Raw genomic sequence first — 12,873 nt, 5'->3', positions numbered from 1 at the left:
GATAATTCAGCTGTCAATTTATTACCCATTAGAACCTCCCAAAGATTTCCATACATTAGAAACTACCCTGATAACAAAGTTTGTTCCATAATTTATTTCTAATTATTTTTGAGTAAATTTGCAATCTCTTCATATACAAACTTTAATTAAAAAAAAAAAACCAAACCAAAACCTACTGTAATTAACATGCTGTGCCAGCTTTCATAAAGGATCCCTAAGTTCTTTTGTTACAGTTTAGCCTGCTTTGGAGACCTTACATACTTCTATCCTGGTTTAGTTGAAATCAGGACAGCTTTTTCATGTTGGACTCGATGATCCTTGTGGGTCCCTTCCAATTCACCTTATTCTGTGATTCCTGTTATGTGTTTGTACAGATCTTGCATATTTCTGTAGATTCTACAGTCACTGTTACAAGATGAGTAAATAAACAGTGAAGCTCTGAATTTGAATAACTTTTACATACAAATACTTTCATGATAACATTTTCTTTTTATAGCAAGCTTAGATTATCCTCCAAAGTAAGTATTATTTCTTATTTCTCTTTTGGAAAAGGAGATGCAGTGGAAATATAGCCATGTAGCTTTTGGTGGTCTATAGACTCATCCTCCTTTTCTTTATTTTTTTGTTTTTTTCCTTTCCTTTTTTGAATCCAATTCATTTATAGGCTTTCCTTTTCACTAAAAAACACTACAATTTTTCTTTTTTTCTGAATTTAATATTACTCTAAAAGCTATTTTGGACCAAGTTTTATCCGTTCAACTTTATGTAGGCAAACCTATGTATTACTATAAATAAAACAGGAAATAGTTCTTAATTGATGTCACTCTACATGACCAACAATGTCATAATCACTTATTTGGCAGCTCCTTCTCCTCCCAAGACTGAAGTTTAGAGATGAGTGTTAACATTCTTGCCTAGAGTCATAATAAATGTATGAAGAACCAAATTTGTTTTTATAATTCATGAATAAATGATGTGAAGACAGACCATGGTTTGCAACCTAATGTTTTAGGTTAAATACAGACTCTCTTGGCTCAACTGCATATAAATACCAAATAGAAGTGAAAGGTAATTAGAAGGTGGATTCATATCCCTGTACATAAATAGCAGCAGAAGAAAAAATCATTTGGCTTTTTAAATACTACCAGATGCACTGTTGGAATTGTACATAAAAAGGAGTCGTGGTAATGCAGCACCAGAATGTACCACCTACAACAATCTAGAGAATTCTGCTTCAGACATTGCTGCTTGACAACGTGGACTAAGAAATACCTGTGCCAGAATCTGCTCTTTCTGCTGGAACTAACTGTGGATTCACCTTACATAATGACTTATGTAAACCAGGGTTTGCTGAGAAGGACCAGTCAAGGGCAGAGCATTTAAAGCTCCAAACCTAAGATGCACTGTGGCAGAATTTCACTGAAAAGCTGACATTAAACAGACTGCAGAGATAAAAAGTGCCCTTTATGAACTGTGTCCTTTCCAGGCAATGTATGAAGAGATTGTTATTTTTCAACAGGTCAATGCTGAGTTTAAGAGAGGTTGAGTTAAATGCTCCATCTTCTCTCAATTCATTAATTTTCCTTCTTAGAGGTTTATTATGAACTAATAAAATGTATAATGCAAATTTTCAGGTAACTCCTCTCGTATTTTATTCGACAGAAATAAAATTTGAAAAAATCTGTAACTAAGACTGTTAATAAAATGTATCTGTGACTTTTGGGACAGCTCATAAGGTACATTAACACAGTGAAGGTGAATAATTATGAAAGAATAAAGTGCGTTTTTTTAAGAGTAAATGACAAAACACTGAAAAATGGAGTGAACTGAACTACTATAATCTGAAGTTCAAGTCTTGAAATAATTATTGTTCTGTAAATGATTAATAACAATTATCCATGCTTTACATATTTATATTTACTGATATTATGAAATGTAATGAATTCTATTTACACAGTATAGTAGGTTTTTTTTTCAATATTAAGTAATTACATTTATAGGAAACCAATACTAAACAGACAACACAATTATACTAACCAGTTTAATAAGGGATTTTTAGAATATGTTAAAATTGGCCATAATAATCAAATAAAGCAAGAAGTCAATTCACCAACTTTACTCCTTACCATTCACAATAACAATTATGTCCCGAAAGTCAATTTCTCCTCTTGCTTCCACTCTTCCTTCACATCTGTATACTCCTTCATCACTTTTATTGATGTTAAGAATTTGGAGGTTATTGTTTGCTAATACTGCAAATCGATCTAGAAATGAAAATAAGAAATTAAGTGGCAAAAATCAAGTAAATCAAGACAACATGAACACTAACTTAAATGAGTAATATTTTTTTTTTTCTCTGTACAATCTGAGGGCTCAACGACAAAACATTCGTACATTTAAAAGTAAAATGTTAGCTGAAAAATTTGGGGTTTCCTCATTTCAAAATGCATTGAATTTCCTAAAATTCAATCCTGGTATTCCATTCATAATTTGCTACTTACTCCAAGGAGCAATCAACTGTAAGTTAAATTACAATTTATTGCAAAATGATTGGAATACTCACAGGCATTTTCACAGAATAACAAAAAGATTAAATGAAAAAAAAAAACAACCTCAAAAATTAAATTGAGCAATTTATTATAAAATAAGCAACAAAATGCTGTTTCCCTCTCTGTCTGGACTAATCAGCTGACTTTGTGCCCATTCTACAGCCCAATGTTTAAGCTTGCTTGCCCTCCTTCCATCCTCCTCTTCCTTTCCTCATTCACTCTTAGTCAACGAAGTATTTCACTACCCTCTAACACTTCACAGAAATGGGTACAAAGACATCATCCAAAATCAACCCCAAACCACTCTATCTTCCTCAGGCCAGCATAAACTGAAATTCAATAGACATTTTGAGGTGCTGAAGGGCACTGCAAAATCAGGCTCTAAAAGCCATGCACACACTTTCCTGCACATGCAGCAGCAAAATTATAATCTGCAGAAGTAAACTGGACCTGAACTTAATTTTTCCTCTCCTTTTTCACTGAACTAGTGTATTAGGTTTACATGTTGATGTGTTGGCCTCATGAAAGAGCATGTGGGAGGAGATACCCCCTTTATAACACATGGAAGACTCTATGCTGCAGCAAATTTATCCTGAACAACTGCAACCCACAGAAAGGATCCACACTGGAACTGTTACAGACTGACCACAGGCCCCATTCCCCAATCTCCCTTCACCCCTTGGGGTGGGTGAGGTAGAAGAGTGAGCAATGAAAGAGTAAAGTTGAGTCTGGAAAAAAAGGAGAGGGGAGATTTTGCTTTAATTCTGTTTTTGTGTTTCACCATCCAACACTATTTAACTTGCAATAAATTCAATTAATTTTCCCCTCCATCAAATCCATTTTGCTAATGCTGGTGAGCATTCTCCCTGTCTTAATCCCAACACACTTTTTGTCTCATTTTCTCCCACTATTTTGTTGTATTTAGGTTTTTTGGCAATATTTTGGTACTGGGGTGATGCAGAAGAGGCTTCTTTGAGAAGTTTCTAGAAGTTTCACCCATGTCCTAGAGAGCCATTGCCAGCAGGCTCTAAGAAGGACCTGCCACTGGCTAAGGCCATCAGCAACAGTGGTAGCACCTCTGGGATAACAGATTAAACAAAGGGAAAAGTTACTGTGCAACAGCAACTGCAGCCAGGGGAGGAGTGAGAAGACATGAGCAGAATTGCCCTGCAGACACCCAGGGCAGTGAAGAGGGAGGAAGAGGTGTCAGAACATAGATTCCCTGGCAGCCCATGGTGCAAATCACAGCAAGGCAGCTGTGCCCCTGCAGCCCATGGAGGTCCACAGGGAAGCAGAGGTCCACCTGTAGCCCCTGGATGACCTGGTCGGACCAGGTGGATGCCTGAAGGAGGCTGTGGCCCTGTGGGAAACCCGTGCTGGAGCAAGCTCCTGTCAGGACTTGTGAACACATGGAGAGAAGAACCCATGCTAAAGCAAGTTTCCTGGCCGGACTGGGATGCCCCTGGGGAACCCATGCTAGAGTGGCTCTTGAAGAACTGCAGTCTGTTGGAAGGATAGTTGAAGTTCATGCAGGTCTCCCCACTGGAGCAGAGAAAGAGTGTGAGGAGTCCTCCCCTGAGGAGGAAGGAGCAGCAGAGACAATGTTTGGAGTCATGTTAAGCCCGAGAAGAAAGGAGGTATGGGGGAAAGGTGCATTTTTAAGACTTTTATTTCTCACTATCCTACCCTGATTATATTGGTAGTTACATTTTCCCCAAGTCGAGTCTGTTTTGCCCATGATGACAATTGGCAAGTGATTTCTCCCTGTCCTTATCTCTATTTATGAGCCTTTCATTATATTTTTCCTCCCCTGTCCAGTCGCAGAAGAGGTGATAGAACAGTTTTGGTGGCAGCTGCTATCCAGCCAAGGTCAACCTCTTGAGGAGGATAAGTGAGAGAGTGGCTGGCTGGGTGCCTGGAAGCTCACCAAGGTCAATCCAAGAAAGATCGCCAATATTAATGGACTCTTCTGGGGAGAATGACTTCCTGCAATTCACTGAATTGAAGTGGGTTTTGCAGAACCTGAACCCTTGTTACTCAGCTGTTGTTCTTGTTCTGTTTGCACCTTTCAATACTGGAGGGTGATGAGATTTAGGAGCTTTCAGTTTTAACTAGCAACCAAGTGACTTCTCTTTCAGTTGCAAGAATTCTACCATAAAATGAAGAGAGAAATGAATAAAAGAGAAAATTATGCCTCACCCGATAGAAGTTTACAGGACAATAACATCCTCAACACATTTACACTAATTATGTCTGGTTTGTTAAAGTCATACTTGAATATTAATGCCATTTTATACCCTACCACATACAAAATAGAACATCTTTTCCTGTCCTGCTCCTACACAATTCCCACAGAACTGTGCCTCCAAATGTTTTGAAAAGCTGAGATCGAGCCCCTCATTAAGCCTTTAAACATTGGTAAATCTGTTTTTTTGGTTGTTTTTTTTTAACATAAACATGTAATGTGTGAGATGAATGAGAGGGCTGGAGATGATCTCCATTTCTATAAAACACTGAAAAAAAGAGGGTCCACTTAGTGTCAGGAAAAAGAAAACTAAACATTGGCTGGATAACTTTTCAACTTTCATTGAAGAAATATGGATACAAAAGTAGATATTCCCATGAGTATACAAGAAATTCACTGTGCCATGGATATCTTGATAAAAATTGTGCCCTTTACTGAACAGATTCAAGTTGGTGAATCTGAACAGTAACTGGGCATTACGCTCCTCCAGCTCATCACTGCATTGTCTGGACTCAACCCCCTCAACTTCAAATGCCTGATTTAGAACAGTCAGTCACATGACCTTCCCCTTCAGTCATATCCCATGTTAAGTGATGTGGCTGACAAGAAGGGTTGCCTATGTCTTTTCAGTGCCACTCAATCCAATCTAGAGGTATTTCTGGCTCATGATTTGAAAATTTTGCTGTGTATGTCCCAGGCTATGAGCCACAGTGTCCGACAAAATGCTGTACATTCTACCAGTAAGACATGACTAAAGAACTGTTGAATAAAATATCAAAACTTTTGGAAAAAGTTGAAGACCAAGATCTTTATTAAACCTGTTCCTCATACAAACAAACTTGTCATTCATTCCAAGATGGACTGTAATATCTTCTGAAAACAAAATGAACACAGCATGTTAACCATCTTAAAGCAAGCAATCACATTTGCATGTTGGTTAAAACAAATGTATTTAAATGGTCTACATGGGCTCTGCAGGGCAATGTCACCGTGCCTCCAGTACTGGAATTAGAACTTTACAAGCTACTGACTTTCAGTGGAAAAGAACTTTCAGAGACTATGCTACACCAAGGAAGCAGCAGGACTGGATTGCCACAGCCTGCCCAATATGATCTAGAGGGTTAGTCTGGCTCATTAGAAGTGTGCCTTAAATCATCTTTCAGAAGAAGAGAGAATTTGATCATCCACAGTAGGTTTTGAAACTGAAATTATAATATAAAACAGAGTCATTTTTATCTCACAAGGCATGGAGAAAATTTCTTAGCTGTAAGACAGTGGGCATGCTGGTTTTCACCTGTATTATAAACCCATACAGATATAAACAAAACCCACAAAGCTCACAGTGTCCTATTTTTATGTGATTTAAAACTGCTTCCTCCCAAGCATGACTGGAATTGTGTTTGAATACTATTCTAGATCAGAACATAAGGGAAGTATTCTACTACTTTAATTAAAACTGGTTTCTATCATTGTGCCTTTTAGCACTGTGAAAGAAAATGGTTAAAAAAGGCAAGTTTAAGCATTAAAATTTTAAAACCTCAGTTTTCAAAGTGCATGATTTTGAAGAAAGGAAATGTTGCTTCATCTGCTTTACTAATCCTACAGATTGATTGGAAAACCAAAATGGCAATAAAATATTTGAGATATTTGAAGCAGTTCTACTTTTTCAAGCTCTGACTAACATCCTTGAAAAACTTCTTCCCAGACTGCCAACTCTTGTTTTATTTTCAGCATTCTTACTTTTGAAAATGTTCTGTGTCTCACCCACATTCACTCTTTAATTATATATATATATAAAAATTTCAACTGTTTTTTTCTAAGGGTTGAAGTTTGCTGTTTCCTTTTAGTCTCCATGTCTAGATGACAGAAGAAATAGGATATGCTAAATAAGAAAGAAGTTTAATCAAAACTTTTTTTCACAATGAAGAGGAACCTAAGACTGAGTCCAGAAATATCAACCAAGCTTTTTTTATCCCCTAACTGTTCCACATTTGCTTATTTGACTTCATAGAACACCCAAGCAGCTTTTCTTTTTCATTTTGAAATAAAAATTACAATTAATTTTGAAAGAAGAATTTTAAGTGCATGCGCCTCCCTGAGTTTCATTACATGCAGAGGTAAAACTGATGGGAAGTTAGAAAAGCTGGTTAATTAACAATGCTAGTTCCATTTCCAGAAAATGTGCAAAGTCATGTTTTGGCAAAGATGACTATTGAGACTGCACTGAAAAAAACAATTTAAAGTTTTTGCAGGGGTAAGTCAAAGAAATTCTATTTGCCTAATTAGTTGCCTCTCCAGAGACTTAGAACTTGCATATGGAAAAGGTGAGGTTTATCTTAACCCAGGCTTTATCAGTCTGGCCTAAGCAGATTACTTATACCCCAGTTACCTGTAACTCACAGGGTAATGTACCCTCATACAAGCAAACTCTCACAATAATGCAAAATGCCTCTCCACCTGGAATTCTCTGAGCAACTGGGCAAGTATCTCAAAGTCAATGCTGTGTAGGGCCAGTATCACAGCTTGGTGTGCAATGAAGTTCATCTCTGTGTGTTTTAAACGTGTTCAACTCCTACAGACAAGGCACGCCCGGAAGAATTCCTGTGAGGGAGCTGCCATCAATCTTCTGGGCATTTGGACACTCATGCTACGCCTAGACAAAATTCCCAACCGGAAGAAAAGACACTGTATACGGATTCTCTACAGAACACAGAACCTGGTTCAATTACATTTAAGCTGATGGGCTAATCAAAATCCCCCACTAAAATGTGATTAGTCTTCTTTTACAATAATGTTTTAATATTAATTGGAATGTATAACTTAAAGAGTTACCAAAATACTAACTGTCAGCAATAGTTGTGACTTCCTCATTCCGATACAACCAGCTGACAATGGGAGCAGGTGAACTCGTAACACGGCAAACAACTTCTGCATCTTCTCCCTGCCTGAACTCTTGTGGAGATACTATGTCCCGAAAAGTGAGCTTTTCTGAAAAGAAAAAAAAAAGAAAACAGAATGCAGTAAGAGTCTCACACTTAACTTAGCATTAAAATTACATGTAACACCAAATAAGATAAATATCACTGTTAAATTTTATCATTGTGATAATACAGAATTATTTCCACAATACTATTTTTCAACATAAGACTCAAATGGTCCTGGACTTATTCCCTGCCTGTAAAAATTGACTTTACTATGACTTTACTATCATTTTGTATTATGCAAAATTTTGTTTATTTATATATATTCTGCAGGTTTTATAAATGTATTTTCTTTGTTTTCAATGTTCCAAAACACAGTTTTGAAACTCTAGGTCTTAGAAGTTTATATATTCATATTGATAATTTATTCACTCGCTTGTGTATTTTATTCCTCATTATTCTGTTATTGAATTAAAACCTCGTGTTTTTATTCTATCAAAATTTCCATGAAAATCTTTAAAATTTGGAAAATTCTCACTAGAAAAGTAAAATTTTTGCCTCACTGACTGAGAAAAACAGCAGCTGAGTAAACACCTAAAAAGCCAGTGAAAAACTATTAAGTCTGTTATGACTATTAGGTCATAAGAAATTGTAGCATTATTTTTAGGAATTAATGAGATTTTTTTAGGTTTACTGAAGCTTTTAATTTTTCCAAGCTCAAATAACCAAATGATATTTGATTTTCCACATGGGTTGAATAAATTCAATATTGTTAGAAGTCCGAGATGGCATTAATCCATGATCTTATATAAGATCCAATGCAACTGACTGACACAAAAAAATAAAAATCTGGAAGAATTTCTTGCACACAGAATAAACAAACCAACCTATGTTCTCTCAGATCAAAGATGACCATTTCACTCATTTCAGTGTACGCATTTCAGAGTACTCATTTCAGAGTACACTTTGGGGACCTTAAGCCAGAGATGCAGCTTCACTTCCAATTTTTGTATTGATATGAGTATCAAATAATCCACACATGGCAGAGGGAGCACAGTTTTGTTGTTACACCTCTCATACATTTTTGTATGAAGTCAGAAAAAAACCTCTCACAGACATCCAGGAGTCCTGAACCAGGCCCTAAGACTACCAAGAAGTTATCCTGCTTTTTTCTTACATCACAAATATGAAGAAAGAAATTTTACATGTCTGTTCCCACAAACCTTGACATTTCTTGTTTAGGTTTTCAGGTTTCTCTGACCTCAGAATTATTAAAATTAACACATGCAAATGCTTCTAAAGACTTCTACCTTGCTCAGCACTCTGCTAATGGAGTAACTGGCAGTTTTATGCATATAAATGAATTCCCAAAAAATTGAAATCCTTTGAACTGTGAGCTTTCAAGCTGCCATGTAATCACTTCTAACTGCTATCACCCTTTTACTGGCTGTTTTATCAGAAGATTTTTTTTAAATTGTATGTCTTTTGTTATCTGAGTTCTCTCTACCTCTCAGAAGCAGTGCTTTACCATTCTACTCTGTATTTTCTATCTCATTGTAATTCCTTCACATTGAAAAAACTGTTTTCCAATGAAATCCAATGAAATTAGATCCTAACTGACCTGAAGGGCTGCTGGCATATCCTTTCGTCAGCAAAGACCCTGCCTTACACATTCACTGTGCTTGTTTAATGTACAGTTTTTAGGCATTTATATTTGATCTAAAGAATGCGATAAAATGTAGTTATTCAACACTGAGAGAAAAACTACTCAAATCTCTCAGAGAATCTCTCAGTACAATAGAATGTATTTCTTTTTCAAATATACTCAAGTAGTTGGTTGTAATTGAAATTCATTTTGGTTACTTTTCATGCTAAGCTTCAATGCTTTATGTCAAAACTCTTTCACAATGCCAAGAATAGCAAAAGACAGAGATTAAAGTAACTAATTCAGTAAAAACTCCACTTTTTATATGTCATCTATTGCACTTCCTGCACTTTTATTTATGCACATATTTGTAATATTGTGTAACTTGTAAATTGTACACATGCTCGTTATATGAACTATGCTGATCTTTCTCCTCGTATTTTCTCATTTCTTTGTGGGGCATACTGCGCACCCTCATAAGATTACATTCTAACATACAGAGGAAAAGCAATCTACAATACTTGTAAGTGGCCCTCCACCTAATTTAAATCTTTGTCATAATGTCTCCTAACTAAACTGCAGGAGATGCAATTATTTGGAAGATAAATTTCAGAGCTTGGGATGATATTTTGAGTGGCTTTACTTTCCCTATGTGTGGATACAAAAATGCTGCTAGCAAGGATTTTCTTGCTATTTTCTAAGTCCGTGAGAGACTTTTCTCTCTCACAGAAGAGGTAGCAGGGAATGTAAACAACCAAGCCACCTGCAGCCTTGAAAAGTCTTGTTTAGGGTACAGTAGAAAAATGTTTTGACAATGGATGTTTTAGGATTCTAGCCAATCACCCCAAGGGGTGGCTGATCCTTTTTCCAATTAGACTATGAACAAAAAGTCTCTAAAAGAGTTTGTAAAATAATTAAATAAATCAATCTTGCTGCACAATTCCTGCCTGCTGGATCTTCTCTCCTCCTCCTCCCTACGGCTGTGGGACACGGTGATATACCCTAGGACTGCGGTAATACCTATGCTAGGGGCTTTTAAAACATAGGCGCTTTTTTGTTAATTGATAGCATTTTACTTACGATAAATTTCCAAAACTACAGTAGCTTCTTGAGTTTGTCCTTTAGCGTCTGTTGCTTGGCACCGATATATACCCGCATCTTCTATGTTTGCGTTATAAATGGTTAGACGCGATCGAACGCCTTCTTTCTGAACAACCACTCTTTGACTAGAAACAATCTTCTCTCCTTGTGGGTTGTACCAATCTATGTTCTCAGGCTCACCAATGGCTACAAACAAAACCAAAACCAATCCAAATTTAGACATGTAGAAGGATATCATGCAACGCATATGCCTACCCAATGCACAGTCTATGCAGTGTCAGGAATTCATGCAAAATTCAGGAAGAATTTTTTCATGGAAAGTGTTGTCAAGCACTGTCTGCCCAGGGAGGTGATGAAATCACCCTGGAGGTGTTCAAGGGATAACTGGATGTGACACTCAGTGCCATGGTCTAGTTGACAAGGTGGTGGTCCATCAAAATATGGGCTTGACAATCCTGGAGGTCTTTTATACCTAAGTGATTCTGTGATTCTATAATGTCAGATAATTGCTAAATTATGAGACTTGTAAGAAAGACAAGCAGGACAAAACTGCAGGCAGATGTACAATTATTGAGACAGGGTAAATAGCAGCTCAAGGATCTCGAAAGGGAAAAAAAACCCACAGAAAAGTACAAAGTCTTATAGGAAAGAAAAGGCTGTCCAGCAGTGACTGGATCAACAGGTCAAATCATCAGGCAATTGCACTGTCAGTGTAGTCAGGCCATGTGTCACTGTCAATGGAAGATCTAAACTCAGTAAGGATCTATATAAATCAGCTGCAAATGCAAATTTGCAGCTGATTTATTTGCTCCTGATTACTGCCTCACCAGAAAAAATCTCCTTGGTTGTCTCACTGGGTTGGAGAGGATTTAATTCCTTAGTTTAAATAAGTGAAAATATTTTAACTAAAAAAGCATCCTAACAGATATAAACTACCTGTACTGATATAGAAAATTCAAACTGATTCAGTGTGTGAAATAAAGAGATCCTAGACTGGAAATGTGAAGCCAGTGAAGTTTTAGTATTTACTACAGTTCTCACAAGTCAACGTGAATATACAACGATATGTTGATTTAATATTGTGTATCAACTAATTCAGTTACAAATAAATAGAAAGTTCAAAATTTAACAAAAATTGTACACCTACAAATAAAATTAACACATACCTGTGCATGTGAAGAACTTGGATTCACCCACACTGAGCTCAACTTTGCTAAGGGAAATTGTAACTTGAAGTAAAGCTGAAAAATATAAAGTAGGTTGTAAATTCATTTGGGCATTTTTCAGTTTAAATCTTATATTGTCAGGTTTTATATTGTTTTCATTCTATATGTAGAACCTGTTTAACAAGTACGAAATTTCAACTAAACATTGTTTTATTTTGAACTAAAGTACATACAGTGATAGAGAATACAACCTAAATAAGGATGTTACACAATGATAACAGATTTATCTCCCAAACCTGAGGAAAAAATTAAAGAAGAAAGGGAAAGAAAAAAAAAAAAGAAAACATGATAGAACTATACATGAACATAAAACTAGAAATTCAATGAGAAAAAGGTGATTTGTAACACACAGACTGACCAAGGGTAAATCGCGCCTGACCAACTCCACCACCTTCTAGGATAAAGTTATTAGTTTTGTGCACAAAAGAAAAACAGTGGGTACCAATAAGCTTGATTTTATCAAGTCTTTTGACACTCCCTCCCACAATATTCTCATATTCAAGTGTATTGGATATAAAAAGCAAGGCTTTGGTAGTGGGGATGGTTACAGGCGAGGGAGGTCAGAGGTTGTACTGTAACAGATACAGCCAGTTCTAGCTGGGTCAGGATGGACTCCCTGCAGGACACAACTGAGAGGGCTGAAGGAGTTTGTAGCACATCTTAAAATGCCAAAGAGAGAGACAAGAAGGCCAAAGTGATAAGAGCTGCTCCATGACACAGTTGGTAACACTCCAGGACTCTGGCCAATGCATGAGCCCATGAGAGAGCAAACACATCCCGAAAAGACTGTGGATAACCCACAACAGAACAGAGGAAATGAGTTAGGCAAAAGGAGCCATGGAAGAAAAGAGGGAAAAAGAAGGAATGGCAGAAAGAAACCACTGCGTCCTCACCCCAGCCTCCTGCATTATCCAGCACCTCATTGAATGGACTGTTACCTGCATGGGAGGTGATAATAAGGGGAGTGAAGGCCAGGACAGGGAGGAGAGGTATCTCGAGTCTGGGAAAGAGGCAGAAGGGTGTTTTCCCAAAGTCTCTAGCTTTTTTTTTTTTTTGTTAAGTGACAGATTTTACCCATGAATATGACATAACTTCAAAACATGCTAAAACCCACAACTATTCAGTTCTGTTGATAGCAAAAATTCAAGAAAAGCTGAGCACAGAAAAACTATCAGCAAAGAACTAT

At 36.9% G+C, this 12,873-nt stretch overlaps 1 protein-coding gene across 2 annotated transcripts in view; it reads right to left on the bottom strand.

Annotated features, from left to right (window-relative positions):
• Positions 1 to 12,873, bottom strand: part of NCAM2 (neural cell adhesion molecule 2) — a 281,727-nt gene that overhangs the window by 126,623 nt on the left and 142,231 nt on the right. For both annotated transcript variants that reach the window (XM_042022335.1, XM_042022337.1), the window contains exons 2-5: positions 11,628 to 11,702; positions 10,441 to 10,647; positions 7,639 to 7,782; positions 2,127 to 2,264 (exon numbers count right to left, since the gene is read on the bottom strand). In XM_042022335.1, coding sequence (XP_041878269.1) covers positions 2,127 to 2,264; positions 7,639 to 7,782; positions 10,441 to 10,647; positions 11,628 to 11,702 — 564 coding nt within the window. The remainder of the gene's footprint in view (positions 1 to 2,126; positions 2,265 to 7,638; positions 7,783 to 10,440; positions 10,648 to 11,627; positions 11,703 to 12,873) is intronic.

The sequence above is a fragment of the Corvus kubaryi genome, unplaced genomic scaffold (genome assembly GCF_017639235.1).
Source record: "Corvus kubaryi isolate FWS band 111438036 unplaced genomic scaffold, C.kubaryi_AGA036_p1.0 37199, whole genome shotgun sequence".
Classification (NCBI taxonomy): domain Eukaryota; kingdom Metazoa; phylum Chordata; class Aves; order Passeriformes; family Corvidae; genus Corvus; species Corvus kubaryi.
The sequence above is the reverse complement of the archived record's forward strand: the minus strand, read 5'-3'. Positions and strand labels throughout refer to the sequence as shown.